The sequence below is a fragment of the Opisthocomus hoazin genome, chromosome 10 (genome assembly GCF_030867145.1).
Source record: "Opisthocomus hoazin isolate bOpiHoa1 chromosome 10, bOpiHoa1.hap1, whole genome shotgun sequence".
Taxonomy (NCBI): Eukaryota; Metazoa; Chordata; class Aves; order Opisthocomiformes; family Opisthocomidae; genus Opisthocomus; species Opisthocomus hoazin.
The window spans coordinates 18,895,803-18,918,978 of NC_134423.1; the positions used below are offsets into that span (position 1 = coordinate 18,895,803).

A 23,176-nucleotide genomic window follows, 5' to 3' on the forward strand; every position below is an offset into this window, starting at 1 on the left:
ACGGTTTGAAGGATGGGATCAGAATCGGAGAGGGGAACCAAAAAGCAGAAAACCTGGCCCCTGAGTGGGGAGTAGCTGGCTGGGCGGTGGGGCCGGCAGCCGGGCACGGTGAGGCGGCACCGGCTCTCGCCCGGGAGTAAAGGCGATGAGATGCAGCCCCGCCGGCTCTCGCCCGGGGGTGAAGCCGGCGAGAGGCGGCCCCGCGGGCTGCGTTCACGGGATCGCTCCCCGGGCCGGGCGCTGGTGCCGTCTGCGGGGCGCGGCCGCGAGAGCCACAAAAGGACTGAGGGTCCCCGTGGGGAGAGGGGTCGTTTGTTCGGTCTGGGAGGAAAAGGGGAGGGGGGGGAAAGCGGGGCCGGGGGGGAGATGCCGGTTCTCGCAGAAGGCGGGAGGAGGAGCGGGCCGAGCCGGGGCTGGCGGGGGGCCGACGGCCGCCGCGGGTCTCTCCCAGCCCTGCCTCCGGGTCCTTCGCGACCCTCGGGGGCCCGGCCCGGCGCGGGAAGGGAAGGGCAGGGGGCGGGCAGCGGCCGGGGGCCCGGCGCCGGTGTCCCCGCAGCGCGGGCCTCGCGCCGCCCGCCGCTCCCACAATGCACAGAGCGGCGGCAGCCCCGCCGCCCGCCAGGTAGCAACATGGCGCGCCGCGCCCGGGCCGCCGCCTGAGCATCCTTCGCCCGCCTCCGCCCCCGCCTCCCGCCGCCGGGCCGCCGCAGAGGGGCCGCCCGCCCGCGCCCTGCGCCATGGCAGCCTCCGAGCTCTACACGAAGGTAGGGCGGCGGCGGGGCCGGGGGCTGCCGGCGGCGGCGGGGAGCGCGGCCCGGGCGGGCATCCCCGTTCTCCGCGCCGAGCCGGGCGAGGGAGGACGGGCGCGGGCAGGGGCCGGCGCTGCCATCCGCCTTCCCGGCGGCCGCTTCCCGAGCTGGGCTCGGTGAGTCACGGCCCCGCCGCCGCGACCCGGAGGGGCTCTGCCGGGCCGCGCCGGGCCGGGCCGGGCGGGGGGAGGCCGGGCCGGGCGGCGCAGGGGAGCCGGGCGCGCTGCCCGTCCCGTCGGTAAGCGGGGCCCGGGGCGGCGGGGCAGGCCCGTGGGTGGGAGCAGCCGTCCCCCGCGGGCCGGGGCCTGGGGCCGGCTCCCGCCACCGCCGCCCGGCCCCCCGGGAGGACGCGGGCCGGGGCTGAGGCGCTGCTGCCCGGCTCACCTCTGCGGCCCCTCTCGAAGGGGCTCGTCCTCTCGGTCAGCAGCGGCGCGGGGCCTGGCGCTCAGACACTGCTGAACCGGGCGCCTGGGGAAGCCTTTCAGTTTTCGGTGTTGCCGTCTCATCAGCTGCTGCCCGGAACCGGCCCCTGCCCTGCGCGCCGTGGTGATGGCAGCACCTGTGGGTCGAGAGCTGTGCAAGCGATGGTTTTATCCCCTGCCGGTGCCCTGTTTCCGTTGCTCTGCCTTGATCTAGTGCAAAAATCTGGAAAAAATAGCAGACCGCTGGTTTTTAAGGGCAGAAGGGATGGCTGGGGCCACCAGGACTGAGCACTGCAGCACAACACAGCGAACTCCACATACTTTCGATAAGACACGTACAGTGAGAGCGTATTTTATCGAAAGCCATGCCATCGGGATCCTTGAACCACTTTGTGAAATACTCTGAAATTATCCCCAGTCTCGCTCTTTGTGTGAGGAGAGAAAGGAAAGGAAACAGCCTTTTTGTTTCAGCATGGAGAGTTCACCTCATTTGCAGAGTCCTCCGACTCGTGTACCGCGCTGGCTGTACACCAGTACGAATCACACTGGGCAGTCCTTCCAACAGGCTTGCCCGTATCGGAGTGGTGTGTTTGTGTAGGAGAGACGGAGTGTGAGGAGGTGAGGTGAGTGCCTGCACCCCCTGAAGAAAGCGGAGTGCATTGGGCATCTTGGTGCCTTGCGTCTCGTAGAAGAGAACCTCTGTGAACTGTCATTGCACAAAGGGGTGACAATGAGCGTTCTGGTCAGGAGAGAAGCAGAGCAGTGGTACCATGGAGTTGTTCCCAGGCACGCAATAGGCCTGCGCCTTGTAAGGAGTTATTTTGGAAAGGTATTCCTGATTTATCCCTCTCTGTGCAGGTTGTTATGGAATTCAAATGTCTTGTAAAGAGTTGATCAGAAATTCGTCTCCTTTTTTTTTTTTTTTTTTTTTAAATTTCCAAGCCCATCTGACCTTGAATTCACTTCCCTGAGTGGTTAAATCCTCTGGTCAGAAGGTGCCCCAGAAATGTGGCTGTCCTGTTGTCTTGGGGCTGCGTTACAGTGGGGAGCTCCGGGCTGCTCGTAGCTCCCGAGGAAGGCATGGCTCCGAGGTGGGTGCTGGGGCAGGAAAGCTGCCAGGCGTCCCAGAGAGACGGTCTCTGCTGTGCTCCCGCTCTGCTGGCTGTTCCCCAAGGTAGAGCCATCATACTGTTTAAACCACATTCAGTATCTCATCCTTGATGAAGTAACATAAATAATGGATTTCAGGTAATAGCACGCAGAGGTAAAAAGAGCAAACACAAAGTCAAACAGGTGCGGGGCTGATCCTCCAGTAGGGACTTGCTGGGTGGTGAAGGCCAGCAGGATTGGTGCTGTGCATTACTCTCACACCACAGGCTGTTCGTGTCCTCTGGAGAGCCATATGTAGGCACAGAAAGAGTCACTTGCACATCTTTTTTATACTGACAGGCGGAGTCAGGGTTGTCATTCGGGACAGCTCCTTAAAGTACAAGAGCTTCCAGTATGGCATCGACACTTAACATATGGCATTGGCAGAGATGTGTGGCTGGCAGGCAGGGTAGGATATGAGTGTGCAGCACATCACTGCTGACTGTGTGTGCGCGTGTGTGCCTCCTGCAGCGAAGCGCCTGGCAGCTCCCGTCACCTTTCCCACTGGGAAGCCACGTCCCAGCTTGCCTGAGTTGTTCAGGTAGCTGTGTTCGTGGGCGTTCGCTGGAACAACAGTTGGTGAAATTATGCTAATGACCGGATGACCAGCGCTGCAAAGAAGCTCTCGGCATCTCTTCAACGCAGAAGCTGTGTGAGAACGGGAGAAGCAGACTTCTTATTTCCAGGTGGAAGCGGGGTGCTCTGCTGTATGCTGCAGTGGGTCCAGTTTTGCTAGCGTGCACTTGTAAGCCTTCATATCTGGTTTCTTCGGGTGTCAGCATAAAAATAGCACCCACTGTCCCAACCACATGTGCCATCTTGAAATAGCTTAAAGGAACTCTTTTATTTTCCCAAGCTAAATTATTTGTTTTTGTTAGAAACCAGCGATACACATTTTTTAAGAAGTCGTGCCACTCCTATGAGAATCCTATTCTGTTGATTCATCCAAGTGTATGTCTAAACTTGGTGGCCGTTTAGACAGCTGCATTGTTGGGTTTAGACAGCCTCACTGGGGGATTGGACTAGGTGACCCACAGAGGTCCCTTCCAAACCCCACCATTCTGTGATGGTTGCGTGTGGTTGTAGTTAATGTGGAACTTTGGACTGAAGTTCAAGGACTGGCTCTGGCGCATCCGCAAGCTGGTTGGGAACAATGGGCCCGAACCGTGCCGGGCTTTCCGTTCCTGAGCCTGGTGACGCTGCAGATACAGACTCTGCTTGAAGAGGCATTGGCTGCAATGTTGGGCTGCAGCAGTTTAAAACTGCTCCATGAGTTATATCCCAGGCATTCTTAATTGAAATATTATGCCTGTGAGCTGTGTTTAACATGTCCTGTTGGGCATCTATCAATGGTGGGTTGGTGGTCCTGCTGTAAGATAGTTTCTGAAAGTTTTGGTTCTTTGACTTTGGAAACAAAGTTAGCAGAATCTGGATGTGTTTTCTGAACCACCGTAGCCCTGCCGAGTGGTGCTCGGATGTAGCTGATCGGCCTTTCAGTACCTGTTCACCAACAACAGATACATACCTACTCCTCCTGACCCATAAAAACTGATAGGGACAATCTAGGCCATGCGTTGGTTTTTGTTAAGTGTAATCTGCTTTCCTGGGAAATTAAGAACAAGTGAGAATGCTTTGCCCAGACCTGGAACTCTCTGACTTCTCCGCACTGGCAGAACCACCACAATTCGTGTCAGACATCACCTTTGTGAGTTCCAGGTGTGTAAAACCGAGCCCCAGCACATGCTCTTGTTGCCTGTACGTGGGAATTAACAAAGCAGATCAGACGCTGTGTTTATGCCGCCTCTTTTAGAGTGAAGAGTGGACATCGTTCAGTCATTTTTGTTCTCTGTTTCCAGCCTTTTTTCCCTGGGTTTGGGTTGTTTCTGTTTCATGCTGTGCTTTCCTAGAGCATGCTGCTTTGCCCTGTCGGGATTTCTGTTTCAGTTTTGTGTGGCTGTGTGCAATGTGCTTATTTACTTACTTGTCTATTCAGTCAGACATTCATATTTTTTTATTCTTGCCGCTACCAATATGTTCTTCCCTTTCCAGTATCTTTGCGATTAGGGGCAGCTAGCTCCAGCTTGCTTACTCCTAACATGGGGCCTAATCCAATTTCAGTTAAAGTGAGTGGAAATACTCCTTTGAGCATAGAGAAATCGGTAAACAGTTTTCACTGGAGAGCACGGTCTGGGCAAGCTGAACTTAGTAGCTGGCCTTCAGTCCTGCTGCTCTCTCCTTGAAATGGTTCATTTTGAGTGTTTATAAGCAGTAAATTGAGTTAGGGAAGTGTCAGAGGGAACTGCATAGAACAAAAAACCGCTTGTGCAGTCCTCGGCGTCGCAAGGAGCCATTCTTCCTTTCCTGGGGCTGTCTGCAGGCAGCTACTTCGGGTTTGAAGCTGGGGTGTTGCAAGCCTTGGTCTTCCCCTTCAGCTGGGCTGGGCTGGGTGCTTGCTAGTGAGAGTGGCAAACGGCGGGTTCTGACCAGGTTCTTGGGTATGTTAATGGTACGTGGGAGGGAAATACTGCAACAAACAACCCGAGCGTAAGAGAGGAAATATGTATTTCCGAATTTCTGTGCTTATTAGTGGGCTTTTCTTGGGGCTTAAAAAAAAAGCTGCCTTAATTACCTAGTCTTGTATATTGCTGTTCAAACTATTGCACGTGACAGAAGTGTTGTCTAAACAGAAAACAGTTGTCTCAGTGGATCGCTGCTCTGTTCTCCCAGAGCCGTGCTGCCCAGTGGGCAGAGGACGGGGGACGTTCATCTCCACGCGCAGTGTGGGTGTCCTGCTCCACTCCTGGCTTGGACCCGTGCGGTTCAGGGCAGAGAGGCTGTGGCAGAAATCAAATCTGTACTGTCAAGCAATTACGTCTGCAGATGATAGACAGCCTTTACAGTATATTTTATGACTGTTTCTCTGGCTCGTCTAAAAATCTAATGCAGCAGCAGAAGTTGCTTTTCTGCTTCAGGGACCCGCTGTGTCACTGGAATAAACGCGATGGCAACGCTGCCAGTGGCAGCTCACAGCTGTGTGCAACAACTTTATTCCTACTGCCTTTAAGTTGAAGGTGCTGGGGGTATAATTAACCAACAGTCTAAAAATACTTGGTTTCACCTAACTTTGACATTTTATTATGTTTTTGTAAAAAAAAGTTTCCTGTAGTCGGGTGCCAACTGCAGCAGCCTAAGAAATTGAAAAAACTCTTAGCCTTCCAACAGGAGTTTTGTGACATGTCAGCAATCTGTCATTTTTGTTAGAAAAACCTGTGAGCCTTGGGAAGCAAGAGGAGCGATGGTTTGATTTAGAGCCCATCCGGCACCAGAGCTGCTTACCTGGGCGCCGAGCGTGTCTGAGGAGGGAGTGATCCCAGCCCGGGCAGGGTGGCGGGACTGCAGAGCCGAATCACAGAATCACAGAATGGTGAAGGCTGGAAGGGACCTCTGTGGGTCATCCAGTCCAGCCCCCCTGCCGAAGCAGGGTTGCCTACAGCAGGCTGCACAGGACCTTGTCCAGGCGCATCTTTAATATCTCCAGAGAAGGAGACTCCACAACCCCCCTGGGCAGCCTGTTCCAGTGCTCCGTCACCCTCAGAGGGAAGAAGTTCTTCCTCATGTTCAGACAGAACTTCCTGTGCTTCAGTTTGTGCCCATTGCCCCTTGTCCTGTCGCTGGGCACCACTGAAAAGAGTCTGGCCCCGTCCTCCTGACACCCACCCTTGAGATATTTATAAGCATTTATTAGGTCCCCTCACAGCCTTCTCTTCTTCAGGCTGAACAAGCCTAGCTCCCTCAGCCTTTCCTCGTAGGAGAGATGCTCCAGTCCCCTCACCTCTCCGAGTGGGAGAGCTGCTTGCAGCCCATGGATAGGTTTTGGGAGGGTGGATCCTGTAAGCCTAATGAAACACTTGAAAGCGTGGCATCGTTGGGACTGACTTTTTGGGGAGAGGAGAGCATAGCTTTCTATTAAAAAAAATTTTTTTTTTTTTTTGCTGTAAACCTAATATTGAAAATTGTGTGAGTTTCTTGTTACATGTAAAGAATAACTGTGAAGGTCCCATTTATAATAATTGGTCTTATTTGCTCAATTCTTTGAGTATCGTGTTAAAACATTTACCTAACAACATTAGTGGATTATGCGGGATCCCCCACTATCTGTCATCAGCAATCCTTGCAGAATAATAATGTCTGTACACTGAGCTGCTACGGGTTATTTGCAGTGTCTTTCTACTGCAGTGATTTTTATAGCGTGTGCCAGATGGCTTAGGTGATGGATTACTATTATTTTTTAGATAAATAAATGATCAGATAAAGTGCTGTGGAGCTCCTGCTATGTCAGGAAATGTGTGCAGTGACCACCGTTATCTTTTGGTGAGCCACATAGCTCCAGGTTCGGTTGGAAGGGATAGGTGGCTGGTCAGGCAGATGTACCTGGCTCGTAGGGTCTCCTCGTGGGTCCTCTGGGAGTTTAATCCTCTCCATGTGTTCTAATAACAAAGTTATTTGTCCCTCTCTTTAATAAGACTCATTGTTTAACCTCTGTAGGACTAAAGGAAGCATTTTTGTTATTGAAGTTTGCTCGTTGAACCAGTTGAATTGGAGGAAGTCACAGAAACGTCCAGTATCACAAGGTTTCACTGTTTCTGGATGGTCTATTTTTAAGAGTATTTAAAAAAAGCAAGAAGTGGTAGTAAGGTTAATCGTAGCTATTGTTCCTGCAGCGAGGGGGAGTGCACAGCTGGCGAGTCTGCTCTCCTGTGGGTACCAGTGGGGTGGTGCCTGGGTTTGAGGTGCGGCAGAGCAGCCTCTGCAGCCGACCTCAGAGGACCCAGGCGCGTGGGGGGGTCCCACGGGGGCGTGCGCTGAATTCGGATTTCGTCACTTGAAAACACAAAGCATACACAGAACAAATAATTAGCTGTTGAAGGCTTGTTTATGTTACTGGAGTCTTTGACAGCTGCACATATGTGTGAGCATCCGTACAGACGTTGCTGGTTTGAAAGGCACCTTGGCTAGGGGGAGGATGGTGGACCCAGTTTCACTCTGCGCTGCCGAGCAGCGAGAGCTCCTCGGGTGAGAGCCAGCGGTTTGTTCTCTGCCTCTTGCTTCAAGGCAGCTTGGCTTGGTTTGCACGTATGAAGGCAGGGACGAGCGGAATCTGAACTCCTTTCCTTGGTTGGGATTACTTTCGTATGCTTGAAGGTGCAGAGGTTATCTCTGATCTGATTTTGTGCTCGCTGTAGTGGAGCAGTGTTTACTACTCTGTGTATCGTGCTTGACTCTGATAGTGAGTATTTGTACAGTTGGGCCCAGGGCCAAGAAACGGCGTTTGGGCAAGGCTATTGTTCCTGCTGCTTCATTAGCAACCTACTCAAACGAGTTGAAGCAGTGGTGTGCACCTTCTGCTTGTCTTCTCTGCTGCTGAAATAGCAAGGAAGAGCTTCCTGCTGGTTCTTGTTGCAGAAAATACAGTGTTAGGGTCAGAGTAAACCTGTGGTTCTTGGAAATTTTCGTGATGTCTGTGACTGACTTTTCCTCAGACTGTATCTTCTTGGTTAAGTGCTAGACCATAACCCTGCTCATGATACACTACAACAGATGTATGTTTTTGTTTTGGGGATGATGCTCCTGAGAGTTTGATTGCTCTAAATTGGTATCAAAACTTTTAGGTAAGTAGAAATGCGTTAGGCACAAAATTAAACCTGTTATCTAAAGGTCATGGGTGATAGAGAATATTCAGTGCTGAATTCAAAGGCTCTTTGTACAGTAACTTTCTCCTTTTGTTGGCTTTGCTTTTGATCTGCATCCAGGATGGTGAGTTGTGTGATTGGGTTGCTAAGGCCCCGTTTACCAGGGCTAGCAGCAAGGCTTGTACTGACTTTCCTGGCAGAGAACAGCACTTTCATGCCTATGCCAGTGCTGCGCTCTGTGCCACCCTTTGCTTACAACTGCATCATTTCCTCCTCATTCGTGTTGTTGCTTGGCTTTGCTTAACCCTGGGTTTGCTTAAGCCTGATCCTGCAAAAATTTATCTTTATTCCATGTGAGTAATTGCATTGCTTAATTTTTTGCTTTGAAATCAAGCATGTAAATCTGAAAGATTGGGCCTTTGATTCTGTATTTCCTCTTGTTGCACGGAAATACCTTTGCTGTCATACACCTGCTCAGAATAATTTGTGTGGGAAAACAAATAAAAACGTATCCTAGGGATGTCATCTTGTCAAGTTCTTCGTGCTAAGCTCTGTGTATGCAGTGCTGCAGTAAGTTAGGACCTGGCTACTGAAAACTCAGTTTTAATATTTAATAGCAAGAGTGTGTTTTCAGGAGTAGCTTCCGCTTTCAGGAGCCCACCATCTCGGGCAGATAATGGTTCCACTCATCTTTTAGCACAGCCCACACTCTCCGTTTGCTACAGGCAGCAGCTGAAGGTGAAGTGCTGCGGGAGATGGATGACCTGACTGGCCAGCACTGCACACATGTGAAGAGCACCAGTTACCGAGCTGATGGTCTGGGTGATTTGGGGGGGTCTTCCTGTCCCTGGCCATCCGGGTCATAACCTGCGCTTTTTCTGTCACGATATAGCTGCTTTGTTGCCTGCTCTCAGCTAATTGCAGCATTTACTAGTTTAATTTCTATATATCTGTATGTCTTAGTCTATTTATATACAAATAAAATGTAAAGAAGATATCAGTGGTGGCTAAAAGGTTTTGTTGTAGGGATTTTTTTGTCGTTTTTTTGTTTTGTTTTGTTTTTAAAAAGAAGATAAGTACGTGGTGTGGTTACATTAGATGAGTGCCATTCTTGCTGACTCCTGGGCATTAAGCAGCTGGAGGGTAAGCGCAAGAAACATTAGGCACTACTAATAAAGTTTAAAGACTTCACTGCTACTGAATGTCTGGACTGCAGATATCGACCCAGCTTTTAATGTGAGTATCTGCAGATTTTAATGCAAATTCTGAAGAAGGTGAAAATGGATTACTTCCAAAAGCAGTGATCTTGTGTCTTTACACCATCTGTTCTCCTTAGTGGCATGGATTTAATTTCTTTGGCCTGTTAATCTGGGACAATGGCAAGAATTGTCACAGATCTTCCACTCAGTAATAATGGCATGGAGGTACTCAAGGCTGGGGTAAAGCTTCTTGAAGTGCTAAGGGAGAAAAGGTACAAACCTAACACGAGATAAGCAAGTATGGACGAGAAGTCACCATGCTGACGAGCTGTCTGGGGGAGCAGTATGAAGATGAAACTGGAGGAGAAGCAGTCAGGAATGCAGAATGCATCTGTGCCTGTAGGGTCGACTTTGAGTCTGTTACCTCTGTGCTGCTTGGTGAAAGTTGTGGTTATTTTCGAAACATCTTGAGATCTGTTGCATTTCCCTCATTGCTCATCAAGTCTTCATTTTTGCCTCCTAACCCCGCTTCAGGTGTGGCTGTCAGGTTAATTCACATAGAACAGAAGCTGCCACTAGTAATTAGCAGGAGAAGTGTCTTGTTGAGTTTGTGTAGCTCTTGGGAGACAGTGGGAATGGTTGAGAGCAGACTCCTCCAGGCTACTTGCACTGTGGTCTGATGAGAACCCTCGCTTTAAAATCAAATGTAAAGGCTAAAGTAGCATTGCTTTGAAGAGGTCTCATTCTGTCTTTACAGTAGTTAACACGGGGAAATACGGCGTGTGACTTGTCGAGTCAAGTTTCTGAAGACTGCTGTGTGGTCGTTTCTAGCTTGACAGTCCTAAATATAGAAGAACTGAGACTTATCATCTCAGTGACTTTCATACGCACATGGTCTCTTTTATATAAATGGATATGAAAAATCATGAAGTCTTGCTGCAGTTACCCACTGTGTCTTTGAGTTCTTCCATTTGGTGATCATAAGACAAGAGGATTTTGTGATTACTTTGTGATTTACAGGACACTCTTGCTCTTTGTAGAGGCAGAGAAATAAACTAAAAATACTATGAGTTGGTCTAACAATGCGGGAATTCATTGCCCCAACATGGCTTGTCACACGTTACACTCTGCAGACTCCATGGGTTATTCATAACTGTCTTTAAAGCAGATGACCTCAGTTGTTTTGCTGAGGAAACCAGAGAGAGAGATTCCCAAGTTGCCGTATGAATTAGTGTACACCAATACAAGAAATATGGAAATATTTTCCTTGGAGATTGAGCCTGTCTTGCCTGGAAAGGAAGCGCCAACTGCCTCTGGAAGTGCTGAAAATCTGTGTTACAAGACATACGGGATGAAAATAGATGGTTTAGACTATATGTATGTTAAAGTAAGTAGAATATGTTTCTTTTCTTGGTTTTAACATAGGTGAAGGCTGTACAGCCAAGCATATAGTGTCTTACTAGTATAATAGTTTATTAATAAAAGTTTAAGTAGAATTTTGACTGAAGATCTGGAGATATATGAAGAAGGCCTTTTCAGACATGTCAGAGAATAATTTCATTGTTTAGGACATTGTCTCAGAAAACTCTTGTATGGGGAGAAGCATTTGCAGAAGTTATTAGAATTTGATGTCAGAGTGCACTTCTTCCTTGTGACATTCTTCTGTATTGGAAATACAACGGCAGTATAAACTTTTTGCAAACAATCACATAGATAACACTTGCAGAGAAAAGGAGTGGAGTAGTTTCTCTGTGGCTAAATACGGTATACAATTTCCGACTAGCATGAAGGGCTTTAATTTCAGTCCCCTCTCGAACACAGCAGTGTTTTCCGTAATTTCTCACGCTGATCAAGGTCCGGACCGCACTGACGATGTGGGCTGGCCAGGGCAGCGCTCGGGTCCCGGGGGTGCCCACAGACCTGCTGCACCCCGCGACGCCAGGCACACTGTCGCTGCCGGGATTGCGACGGCCGGGCTGGAGGTCGCAGGGGAGCCGATGCCGCTGCGCTCGCCGGAGAGCGTCTGAAAGCAGCAGTGCTGTGGCCGTTAACCCCAGTTCTGCTTTCAGAGCTTCTCCTCATGCTCGCGGGGGCTCTGGCAGAGGTTTAATTCTGCTCGCTGGTTTTGAGGTAGGACGTGCCAGGTCATTCTCGTTTCCTTGCATGGGGACTTGCTGTTCATTTCCTATGAAAAAATGGTGGGACTAAAAATAGGTTCATTAGATGTGCTTCACTGCTATCAGGTTGTTGTTATGACATGCTGTGGTGTGGACTCGACCCTAATGGCAGAGTTATGTTCTGGGCTAGCTGAGTGAAACTAGTTTTCCCTGAATAACTCAGGCTCAGTCAGTAAAAGCTCTGTTTTAATGATGTAACTACATCTCAGCCCGGTGCTTCTGTGTTGTTCTAGCGAAAAAATAATCAGTTAATTTTGAATTTTTAGAACCTCAGGCAGGTGTTTCAGTTTCAGTGTGACTTTATGGGAGGATTAAGAAAAAACAAAAGAATGCTGTTCGGACTTGAGCTCAGCTTTACAAAAAGATAGTTTATTAAGTACAGCCTTGTCTGCTATCAAAGTTCATGCCAAGTATCTTTCCATTAATTTTTAACTTTTAAATTAAGCTTTCACAGTTAAGTCAGCAGTTGTCCATACTCCGGATGTTCTACACATATCAGAAAATGTGGCCTTATTTCACCTCTGGGAGCTAGGTGGTCAGTTATGGCTCCCCTACTTTTTTCTCAATGGCTTCTTGTTCCAAACGCCAGCGCTGCTGCACGGCACGGCGCAGCGCATCTGTCTGATCAATACAGCCCTTTCTTTTCCCTTCCTGCCTAAGCGAATGCTGGGTACGCCGAATAGTCTCCTGGCAGTGGTGCAGATGGCTCTGCGCTGAAGCAGGGGCCCTGAGACAGAAGCCAGCGCTTCCTCCTTCTGCACGTGTGAAGCCGGGCGGAGCAGCCAGCTGCCGCGAGCGCCACGAGCCCCTCCTGCCCCGGAGCAGACCCGGCAGGGCGAGGGTTCTAGAAACTTTGGGGAGGATAATTACAAAAAGCTCTGTAAGACCTTAAACCCATTTGAGAACTTGAGAAAATGAAGTCAGCGTTTCATGGTGTGACATCAGCATGTAAAAATAAGTAAGAAACATGAGGGTCTTGACTGAATTTGTACCAGTGGTCTGGAAAGAATACGCATTTCAGCATTTAGTTAACTATGCTGTGAAGTCTGTATTACGGCTTGCATCGTCTTAGTGTTCAAACCCTACAACCACTTCTTTTATTTGGCCTTGGTGTATTTGTTTTCTTGGATCTTACATTCAGGCACACATGAAGTTAATCATGATGTGTTGAATGGTTTTTTTGTGTATTCCTGAAGTATTGGCTTTTAAAAAATTTTTAAATTGGAATATTTTTGTAAGGTACCCACAACATTCACTGTAAGCACACAATCATGAAATCATGCCTCCTTTTCCTAATACTCTTTCTTCAATGCAACGTGTCTCCTTAGCGTATCGTTCAGAGGATGGCTGTAGTTGCTTCATTTGCCCTGAAATTTCATGTGGCCACTCTTCTGCAATTCTTGTAACATGTTTTTCAGGTCTCATGAATTAGATGTTTTAAGGCAGACTTATAATTAACTTCTTTTTGAAATCACTAGCATATAATTTTGGCCTTCGTTTTGGTGGTGTGGATCGAAATGCAGTACAGCGTATGCCTCTCTGTGTGGCGATGGCCCCAAATGCGGTTTGACAGGAGTCGGAATGTTTGCCTGTCGCTCGGGCTGTGGTAGGCGTCACACTTCTGCCCAGTGTGCTCACTGAGCTTATTGTGGTTGTGGAGTTGTTGTGTGTCTCAAGTAGTGACCAAAACATCCGTGGTTTTGATCTAGTGGTAATTGCAATCTTTTCTGAAGATCTTTCAGAGCCGTGTTCATTCCTTTGACAAGTCTCAAAGTCAAAACTGTTTCAAACACAGAACCTTCTTAAACATTGTTTTTTCATTGTGTAAATATTTTTAAGCCTGATTAAATGAGGGTAGCATACCGCAGCAAGGACAGCAGAAGTGCTGCTGTTTCATGGGTGGGGTTGTGGGTTGTCACGCTGCAGGCTTGCCGACGAAACGGGATGCGGGGGGCTCCTGGGGACGGGCAGTGAGCCACAGGTGCTGTGGGGCAGGGGCATCGCTCCTCATCAGCGTGGCTCCTCGTGGGCATTGCTCCTCATCGTCCTGCGCAGGCTGGTGGTAGTGACGGGGCTGTAGGGGAGGTTCATCGTCTTTTATCACAGAATCATAGAATGGGTTGGGTTGGAAGGGACCTCAAAGACCATCCAGTTCCAACCCCCCTGCCCTTGGCAGGGACACGTTCCACCAGCCCAGGCTGCTCAAAGCCCTGTCCAGCCTGGCCTTGAGCCCTGCCAGAGAGGGGGCAGCCACAGCACCTCTGGGCAACCTGTGCCGGGGCCTCACCACCCTCATAGTGAACGGTTTCTTCCTTGCATCTAATCTAAATCTATCTCTTTCAGCTTGAAGCCATTACCCCTTGTCCTGTCCCTACAGGCCCTTGTAAAAAGTCCCTCTCCAGCTCTCTTGCAGGACCCTTCAGGCACTGGCAGGCTGTGATGAGGTCTCCCAGGAGCCTTCTCTTCTCCAGGCTGAACAGCCCCAACTCTCTCAGCCTTTCCTCACAGCAGAGGTGCTCCAGCCCTCGAATCATTTTTGTGGCCTCCCCTGGCCCCAGTCCATCAGCTCCATGTCTGTCCTGTGCTGAGGGCTCCAGAGCTGGCTGTGGCTGCTCTTCCCATTTAGCACACCGGCCAGGCACCGTCTGGCCCAGCCTTGCATGGTGCTTGGTGAAACATGTTTTATTTTTCTGTAATTGATAACCCAGCCGTTACTGAGCCCTGCCAGAAGTGCTCCTGCTGCACCCAGGCAGTGCTGCGTGTGACTCCCCAGGGCTGTCCCGTGGGTTTCGGCGGCCGGTGCTGCTGGCATGGCGAGCTGAGCCAGTCACGGAGCGCGAGGTCGTGACGGCGGCCGCTGGCTGAGGAAGGCCGTGTGGGGAGGATGGCGAAGGGCCCGTGTGAAAGGGGGTCTGTGAAATACAGTGGGAGCTGAGGAATGCTACTCCTGCCTGCAGCAGCTTCGGGGGTGAATGGGCAGCGTGTTGATAGCTGGAGTGTGGTCTGGGTCAGTAATGACCGAGTGTGAGCCAGATCTGTCTCCCTCGGTACCACACTGTGAAGAGAAGGTCAACCGACATAAAGTGTAGAAAGCTGTGTTTTAAAGATGAAGAAAACTCACAACTTTTAAACATTTCATGTGTTTTGACGCCTTAAAAATGGTTCTTATAAAAATCATACCAATTACAATCTGGGAATATAACTGTTCTTGGATAAATTCCATAGTTTCAAGTAAAACACGGAGTTTCCTGCCCTCGATGTCAGGCCCATTGCATAGATTTGCAGGTGATGATTTTCTCTGAATTTCAGTGGAAGGGTTGCTGATGATTGTAATATTTAAAGAAATAAAAAACTTTACATTTCTGTCTGCTGATCAGCTTGGCCTGTAGTAGCATGTATATGCATCCTGTGTTTGAGAGGTAGCTATTTTTGCATCGCTTTGAGGTAAGGTGAAGTTTCAGTTAAATGTAAGTCAACGGACATTTTTCCAGTGGCTGAAGATGTAAATCTCGCTGCAGTGATTCTTTGTGGGATGCGGATAGTTTTGCATTGTACCTTGTACAATCAAGGCGCGTTTGGCAAACAACGTACAAGTTGGTTTTGTTGTTACAGGTCACCAGGCCCTAAATACAAAGAATGCCTTATAAAAATGTTTGAAAGCAGGAAAGCAGGAAAGCAAGCAGAAAGCAAGCAAGAAAGATAAATTCCAATGTAGTGGATATTTATACAGTCGCTAAAATACTCAAGTACAGCAGATTTTTTTCCCAGGGCTGCGATGCAGGTGGTTTCCTTGTGTACAGTGAAGGATGCAGTGCGTGACCTGCCTGACCTTGAGTGCTGCGGGCACCTTGACCCCGCTCTGCAGACCCCGTGTCAGTGGCACGCGAGCCACGGAATTCCCATGAGTCAGGGTAGCGTGAGGCTTTTGATCTTCCTGTGAGGTGAACTAACTAGGTGAGATTTTTCAGATAAAACATTAATACAAATTGTCACATATCTTTTCCCCACTATATATCGTGATATAAATGTCTTTTTTAATTAATGCTTTCTAAATATCAGGCCTTAAACTGTACAAGAGGTATATAAATATTTGGCTGTTGCCGAGCAACAAGACAGAAAATATGCTTCATGCCCAAAGAATCCTACTGCCTTTAAGAAAATCTATAATTTTTGTTTTGATTCTTTTGCAAAGTTAATGATGCCATTCCCCTCAGGCCGCAAGAAGAATTTAGACGGGTTTGTCAGAGGTTTTGCAGCAGCCTGCTTGTCGTGGAAATGCTCTACTTTCTGATCCTCCCTGGTTAGCTGGCATTGTTATGAAAGGAGAGTAAAGTCTTGTCTTTCTTTTCAAGCTGCAGCCGGCAGCAGCATGTTGTTAATAGAAATGCAGTGCTTCCTTGGGGCTGCCTGTGCGGCCCGGGACAGACGGCAGAAATCCCAGTGGTTTCAGCAGTGAAAGAAATGGGACCTCCCCCGGCCTCGTGTGTGAATGATCCGGATCTCTGTAGCGCATCCAGACTGGTCGAGTGAAGACTTGTGTTCGACCTGTTACTCACCTGGCTGTGCATCTGCTTATGCTGTTAATAGAAAAGCTAAACTTTCCTCTTTCCAGTGTTTCTAGGCTCAGTATTACCATCCACGGTGATGGCACTGTGAACCAAGTACAGGGGAAAACAGAAGGCTGAAAGGAAATTATTCTTATAGCATCAAATTATGTTTTCAGAGTAATCGCATCCAAGGAAGTCACGCAGCTCAGAAATCCTTTTCTAATAAGTTTGCATTTTGCATAGGTAAGTTCAACACTTCTGCAGCATGAACTTTTACAACTTAGAAACATTTCTTTTTCCAGCCTAATACTGCAGCCTGCTTGCTCCAGGTGGCCGTGTTCAGTTGGCAACAGGTTCACGCTGAATCATTTTGGTCAAATTTAGCTTTGACTTTGACCAGCTGTTGCTGTTCCATCGGCTCCTTCACCTGGTGCTGCCGGGCTGGACGGTATCTCTTTGATCCAGACATTAACGAGCTGCTTTATTCCTACCCAAAACCAAGGTCATTCTTGAAAGTGCTCTCGTAAGCTCTTCATGAGCTTACCTGAGGCACTGTGGTTTTTGAGGCTGTCTGGGAATGAATAAGCATGATCTCTGCTGGAGCAGAAAGCATACAAGTGCACTTGTATGAGAAACTAGGGACAGCTTTTTATGAGTTGAAATTTCCTTTTTCTTTTTAGGTTGTAGATCATTTCATGAACTCTTTCAACTCTTACCAGAAGAGCTGTTAAGCTGAAAAGATAACCATATCTCCTTCTGCAGTATTTGTGAGTGTGCAATAGAAGTGGAAAAACTATTTGACTGCTGAAGCGACCGCTGAGGCGCTTGCATTGCTAATTCCATTCTGTCAGCAATGTCAATTAGTGCTTCAAGAGGTTAATATCTCAGAAGAGAGGCTTTGTGAGTCATATGGTATCATTTGATAGATAATTATTATAGTCTGCTGATTTCTTCATGTGATCTGAGATGAAATCATGAGGTATGAGAGAATACTGTCATTTCCTATTGTATTTTCTTATTCTGTAAAGTTGTGGTAATACAGCTAGCTTTCTGACTCGCCAGTGAAAAATGAAAACTTCTCCCTGTACTTTTTTCCTGCTCGGAAATCACTATACAGATATCACTAAGCCATTGCCTTTCAGCAGCCCAACTTACCCTTCCTTGAACAAAGTGTGGCGATTGCACACTTCCATGTGATTTTGGAGGTGGGGGGGGTCTGCTGAGGTTGGAAGAGAGTCTAGGCAAGAAAATGAGTTATGAAGTAGTCCTGTCAATGTGCATTTAGTTATTTTTTTTCCTTCTGAGTGCAAAGGTATGTCGTCTGTGTGCCTTATGTTTTCATTCTGATTTTTTTTAACCAGTTTAGAGTAAGTGACAGTCCTGTGGATGCTTGGCTTGAGATAGCTTGCTGCTGTCTCCAGCCCCAAGTGACAGCATGACGGTGTGGCTCTGTCGCAGGGTAGGAGGCTGGGCTGCACTTCCTCCTCCTGCCTCTTCAGCCCTGCATCTCTGCTGAGGATAGGAAGAAGTCATCAGTGGTGAGGCAGAAACAGACCCACAGAGAAAGTACAACATTATTACCTGGATAGCAAAGCTGAGTTTATTAGAGCCAAATCAATACTGAAATGTCAAGTGCAAGTGACACTCTTGGTAAGCTTGGGTTATCATGAAGGATAGCAATATTTACCTCAAATTTCATTCACTGCCTTTCCTGAATTAAATCATACTGTGATCTGCCCTGTCAGCAGTTTTATTCTGGTGGTTCAAAATTTACACTGAACTACTGCAAAGATCATAATTGGGCACAATTTCAGTAAAGTTCGTTTGTTTCTTACCATAGTTTTTATTGTAATTTCAGTGCATTTTTAGGCTAGAGAATTTCCTTCGCTTTTTAGAAGACTGATTTGTAAATCAGTGTCTCTAGAAGTTTATTGTATTTTAGTCTTATTTTAATGTAGTCATAAACTTGATTTTATATACTGGTAAATAAAGAGTGATGATTAGTAGAGATCCTAGAGTAAGTGATTTCCCAAGAGAGAGGGCCTTGGTCCTGTTTCCACCGGCAGCTGTGCTTTGTTTCCTGCTGTAGGGCTGGATCCCACTCAAGGCTAGGCAGCAGCGGGATTCTAACATCGACTGGTTTTATAAAAGATCGAATGAAAATATGATTTTGCAAATCATTCTGCTAAATTAATGAGGTGAGAATGTTGTGAAATGATTTGGTGCTTATGATTAGGAACATGTCTCTCTTTTCTCCCACCTGTTCTTTTTACCAGGTGTTTTCTTTGGCAGGGATTTAAGGCTGTGCAGCGATGCTAGAGATGAAAAGCTACAGCTTAGTGCTCATAGGATGACTTTAGTATCTGTAGGGTTATGTCATGTGGAAGGCTCTGCTGCCTGTACTAACCCAGTTTCTATGGTGATCTGTTTTCTGCTTTCTCTTTCCCTTCTCTAGACAGTAGAAGTTGTACTGTTTCAACTGAATAAATTAAAGGTGCCTATTTCATGCTGGCATAGATCACGTAGTTAGAAACTGCTACGCAGCATTTGCTTGCCTGCAGTTAACAGGATTTGTGTCTGACAGGGCTGCTGCCTTTTTTACATCAGGAAACTTTTCTTTCTGTAGCCCAGAGGAGACCAGCCTGCTAACCTGTTTTGCTAGACAGTATTTACATGCTTTCCTCTCCCGTATTACATTTACTTTGCTTTCTGTTAATTCCTGTTGTGAGGAGGAAGCAATATCCCATCAGAAATATTGCAGCCGGGGAACTGCTGCTGTAGCTGTTGGGGGGAAACCATGGGCGTGTGGTACGCGTTCCGTCTTCAGCTGGGTCTGACACTGTAGCGTCTGTCTGAAACGAAAAACTTCCCTGCTTTTTGCCACCGTTTTGATTTTGATTTTGATTTTTTTTTTTATTAAATAATAGAGAGTTCTGTGAACAGGTGTGTTGTGGTAAGTTTTTTGTGTGGTAAGTGTGTTTATGAAGTTTTGCAGGGAGTCATTTGTTTAAAAACCAACAGAAAAGGAAAGAAGACATTGCCCTTGAGCACACTACTGGATTCTAATACTGCACATTGATTGTCACGTCCTGGTTAAATATTTTGGAATTATTCTGTAGTTTCTGTAGGTTTGTACTTCCATTGGCATGCACTTGTTAGCACACACTTTCATTTTTAACTCAAACAAGGTTTCTCAGCCTGTGAATTGTGGATGTCGCAGGGCTGAAAACAAACAAATTATCGAAGTGCCCAAACTATGGCTTCTGCTGCTAATACCCTGGCTGCTCCGCTGCCTTTTTGTTGGCCTCCACTGCTGTGATATACAGTGCTCTGTGAATGGCAAGAGCACATACGGAAGAATTGTTTTGGGGAGCTTTAACTTTCCAGATAATTCATCAATATTTATATCTTTTGGGGGGCTGAGGAAGAGGGTATGTAAATAATAAAGTAATACTGCACTTTTGTACTGAAAACACTATCAAATATATATGAAACTAACAAAGCTCAAATAAAAAAAAGACGCAACCACGTTTTTACTACAAAGAACAAAGTTCTGTGTCTTTGCATGAAGTGGATTCTTAAGGCTGGCATAAACATCCAGTGAGGATGAGGAAAGACCGGGCATGGGAGCGTGACATATTCTGGAGTGGGAACAATGAAAGTAATTTTTAAATTATTTATTTAATTGTTTTTCTGCTTTGACTCGATAGAGAAAATTGGTTTACATGTATGGCATAAGCTTTTCAGGAGTTGAGGAGCTTTCTAGCTGAAGGCAGCAGCAGTGCTTTAAAGGGTGCAGTGTGTTAAGGGTAAAAGCTGTTGATGTAGGCTGTTGTAAATTACTCGGCGTACACTGTTCTTGAGAAGCATACTGAGCATGGGAAGCGAATCACTTTGTAAAGTTCAAAACAGTCACAGGCAGCGAGCTTCCCTGGCAGCCTCCAGCTCGGTGGGGTGCGACCCCTCTCCTGGGCCAGGGGCTGGGGCTCCCCGGGTCTCGCTCCCCAGCCGCTGCCTTTGCTGAGCACGTTTCAGCATTCCCTGTCTGGCAACACGAAGGTAGCGTGAAGTCTGGTCTTTCAAAAAATACCTAGTAGAAGCAAGTCATTGCAAGTGGTGGGAAAACTGGGTTAATAAGAGGGAAGGAGAAAGCTTCAGCATTCCTTGAGGCAGAAGATGCTGTACAAAAATAAGCTGTGTAAGGTTGGGTGATGAAGCTGTATGACCAAATGCGGTTTTCTCTGCCATCAAGTGCTGTCCTTTGACAAGTACAGTGCAGTTATTTTGAAATAATTTAGTGGATTGAGAATGTTTTGCAACGTGCCTGTGCCTCTGAAGCCAAGAAGCTGTTTTGTTTGCAAAGGTGGTGGGTGTGGGATGAGCTCCGTGCTCTCGAGGCATTGCAAGAGCATCAGTTCAGAAGCCTGATGTATTGCAAATGTCATAGCTTTTTCCTTGTGTTACTCAAGAGCTGCTTTCATATGTACATATTTTCATGTATATGCAGCTGTGTAAGTAGCTAGATGGCTTCCATACAGCTTTAATTGATTTTTGAATGTGAGGTAACCATGGCATCGTCACTCATGTAAGAGTATCAATATTCTTTATGTTTTTGAAAATCAGTCCTATATCTGTTCGGGGTTACTTTTATGAATAAAGTTGGAGTGAAAATGGTCATTAACTGGGATGCTGGTTTGGCATTTTTTTCTGTTACTTGGAGGCCTTTTCAACCAAATCTTTTCAGATTTTTTTCATCTGGCATTCTGCAGATAATACATTTTAAACTTGCCCTACAAAGGAAAGAGCTTTTAATACTGGAGATCAGGTAGTTTTGCCTGAATTAACGCAGATGTGCCGAAGTGTTCTCTTAGGGAAGAAAAAGCTATGTAATGTTCTGTTGCAAATGCATTCAGAGTCTGCTCAGAAGAGTTTCTCCAAGTAATTTTTTCGATAGCTAAGTTTTTGATCTCTCTGTAAACAATTTTTTTGTCTCTGTAGATTTTCAGCCTTGAATCTCTACCTTGGAACATTATTTTGCATGGAAAATGCCCTTTTCTTTCTGTGTAGGCAATAAAATTAAGCTTGTGTGGCCTTTTATCAGTAGGTAGAACAACTTATTCACCTCAGACGTACTAATTAACTTGTCTCTTGCTTAAGCATTCGGCTGTTACACATGTATTTAAAAAAAGGGAAAAAAAAAAAGGTTTTGGTGTCACTTATGTTGATGATTTGACTGTATTGCAACAAAAAGTCACTGATCTTTTGCTGTTGTTTTGGTATTGCAGTATGCCAGGGTTTGGATCCCTGATGCAGAGGAGGTCTGGAAGTCAGCAGAACTTCTCAAAGACTATAAACCTGGAGATAAAGTCCTCCAGCTGCGGCTTCAAGAGGGCAAGGTAGGTCTACATGTTGTTCGTAAGCTGATTATTTTTGCTCTTGAGCGGAGACTGATGTATCTAACACAGGAAGCTGTATTGTCAAAATACATCTGTATTTATGTATGTGCAATTATTCTTGTCCACTGACTCTGAGCAGCATTTTCTTGTGTGACAAATGATACTGTTTATTTACAAAACCCCATTTTGCCTGATTTTTAAAAATAAAATAAAATGTGTTGCTTTTATCCAACTGCCTGTTACGTTCAGTTGCATCATCTTTTTCTACTTATGCCATTAAAGTTACAAGCCTGGTTTGACATTCCAGTGAGAACAGTGTTGCTAGGAGAACAGTGTTGCAGAGAAAGAATTATGACTTTCAAGTTGAGTGTAACCATCAGAAGATTAATAAAGATAAAAAGGGGCAAGGACTAAGAGCATTATGAAAATGATGCTGTATGTGGTGTAGAGAGATGATGACATCTACGAAAAGCTCACATCTTTCTATTGAAGGCCTGTTCATTTTTTTCATGCTATTTAAATGAGTATTTAATTTTAATGTATAATGATGGTGATGCCTCAGATCTTCTCATGAGAAATAAAGATATACTGCAGTTGTGAAATATTTATTTTTAATTTCTTTTCTTCTTACCAGTGGCCAGCTTAGATCCTGCTTTCATGTAGAGACATACGTAGCCACAAAGAAAAAATCACAGATTAAAATATTTTATTTAGAAGCTGTTCTATATATATACTTGAATGCATTTCCATCTTTGACTCACTTACATTTCTTACATGGCAAGCTGAGTACAACCTTTTTAATGTGACAATATTAATCCCCCCGCCTCCATACTCCAGGCTGTGTTGTGAAGCTGCACACTTGAGTGTTGCGTGTAGCAGAGTGGGGGTGTTTGCCAATTAAGTCGTGTTGTGTGGGGACAAGAAAATGGCAGGTACAGAAAGTAATTTTAGATTTAGAGACAGATGCAATTAAAACATCTACATTAGAGGGTAATTTATGTTTTCAAAAATTCTAAGTAGCATTTTTTTCAGTTTATATGTTCTTCATGTCATTCTGCCTACGTTCTTGTGTCGTGTTACTGTGTACGAAGCTGGCTATAGGCTGATGGGAAACTGCTTCCTCTGTCTGTTCTGTTCAAGAGGAAAACAGTATGAAAAAGTAGTTAGATCTATGGTATAACATATTATGGTTTATTTAATAAAAAGATTTAGCAGCAGAAGAAAGGGAGTTGCTTAAGTAATAGTTTAAAAAGATGATGTCTCTTTATGGTTGCCTGTTGCATGTAGAAAACCCTTTTGGGAAATACTAGATGACGTTGTTGGAGAAAGAACTGCTCCCTCAAATCACCAGATAATTTAAATCTTGCATTGTCTTTTGTACCTTGGGCATGTTTTTCTGGGAGGAATGGTTGGAGGGACTGAATGAGAAAACCTAAGCACCAGCCCTTTCAGCATGCATTTTCATTTGATTTTCAGGACCTAGAATATTGCCTAGATCTGAAGACCAAGGAACTCCCGCCCTTGCGAAACCCTGACATACTTGTTGGTGAAAATGACCTCACAGCGCTCAGTTATCTCCATGAACCTGCTGTTTTACACAACCTCAAAGTTCGATTTATAGACTCTAAACTAATCTATACCTATTGTGGCAAGTACTGTCTTTTCATACCATAATCTTTACAGAGAATGCCATAGACAGGAAAAGGAAGGCTGATGATTGATATGCATGCTTTTAACTTAAAACCGTTTAATGATAGGACACGTTGGGCTGTTCTTATGGAAGTCCC

At 46.5% G+C, this 23,176-nt stretch overlaps 1 protein-coding gene across 5 annotated transcripts in view; it reads left to right on the forward strand.

The window, feature by feature from the left end:
* The first annotated feature begins 623 nt into the window (after positions 1-623).
* MYO5A (myosin VA) overlaps positions 624-23,176 on the forward strand; it is a 106,063-nt gene continuing 83,510 nt past the window's right edge. For 3 of the 5 annotated variants that reach the window (XM_075431342.1, XM_075431347.1, XM_075431344.1), the window contains exons 1-3: positions 624-764; positions 21,279-21,389; positions 22,866-23,037. In XM_075431342.1, the coding sequence (XP_075287457.1) occupies positions 738-764; positions 21,279-21,389; positions 22,866-23,037 (310 nt within the window). In that variant the 5' untranslated portion in view covers positions 624-737. The remainder of the gene's footprint in view (positions 765-21,278; positions 21,390-22,865; positions 23,038-23,176) is intronic. The other 2 variants (XM_075431345.1, XM_075431346.1) reach the window with 1 other exon arrangement.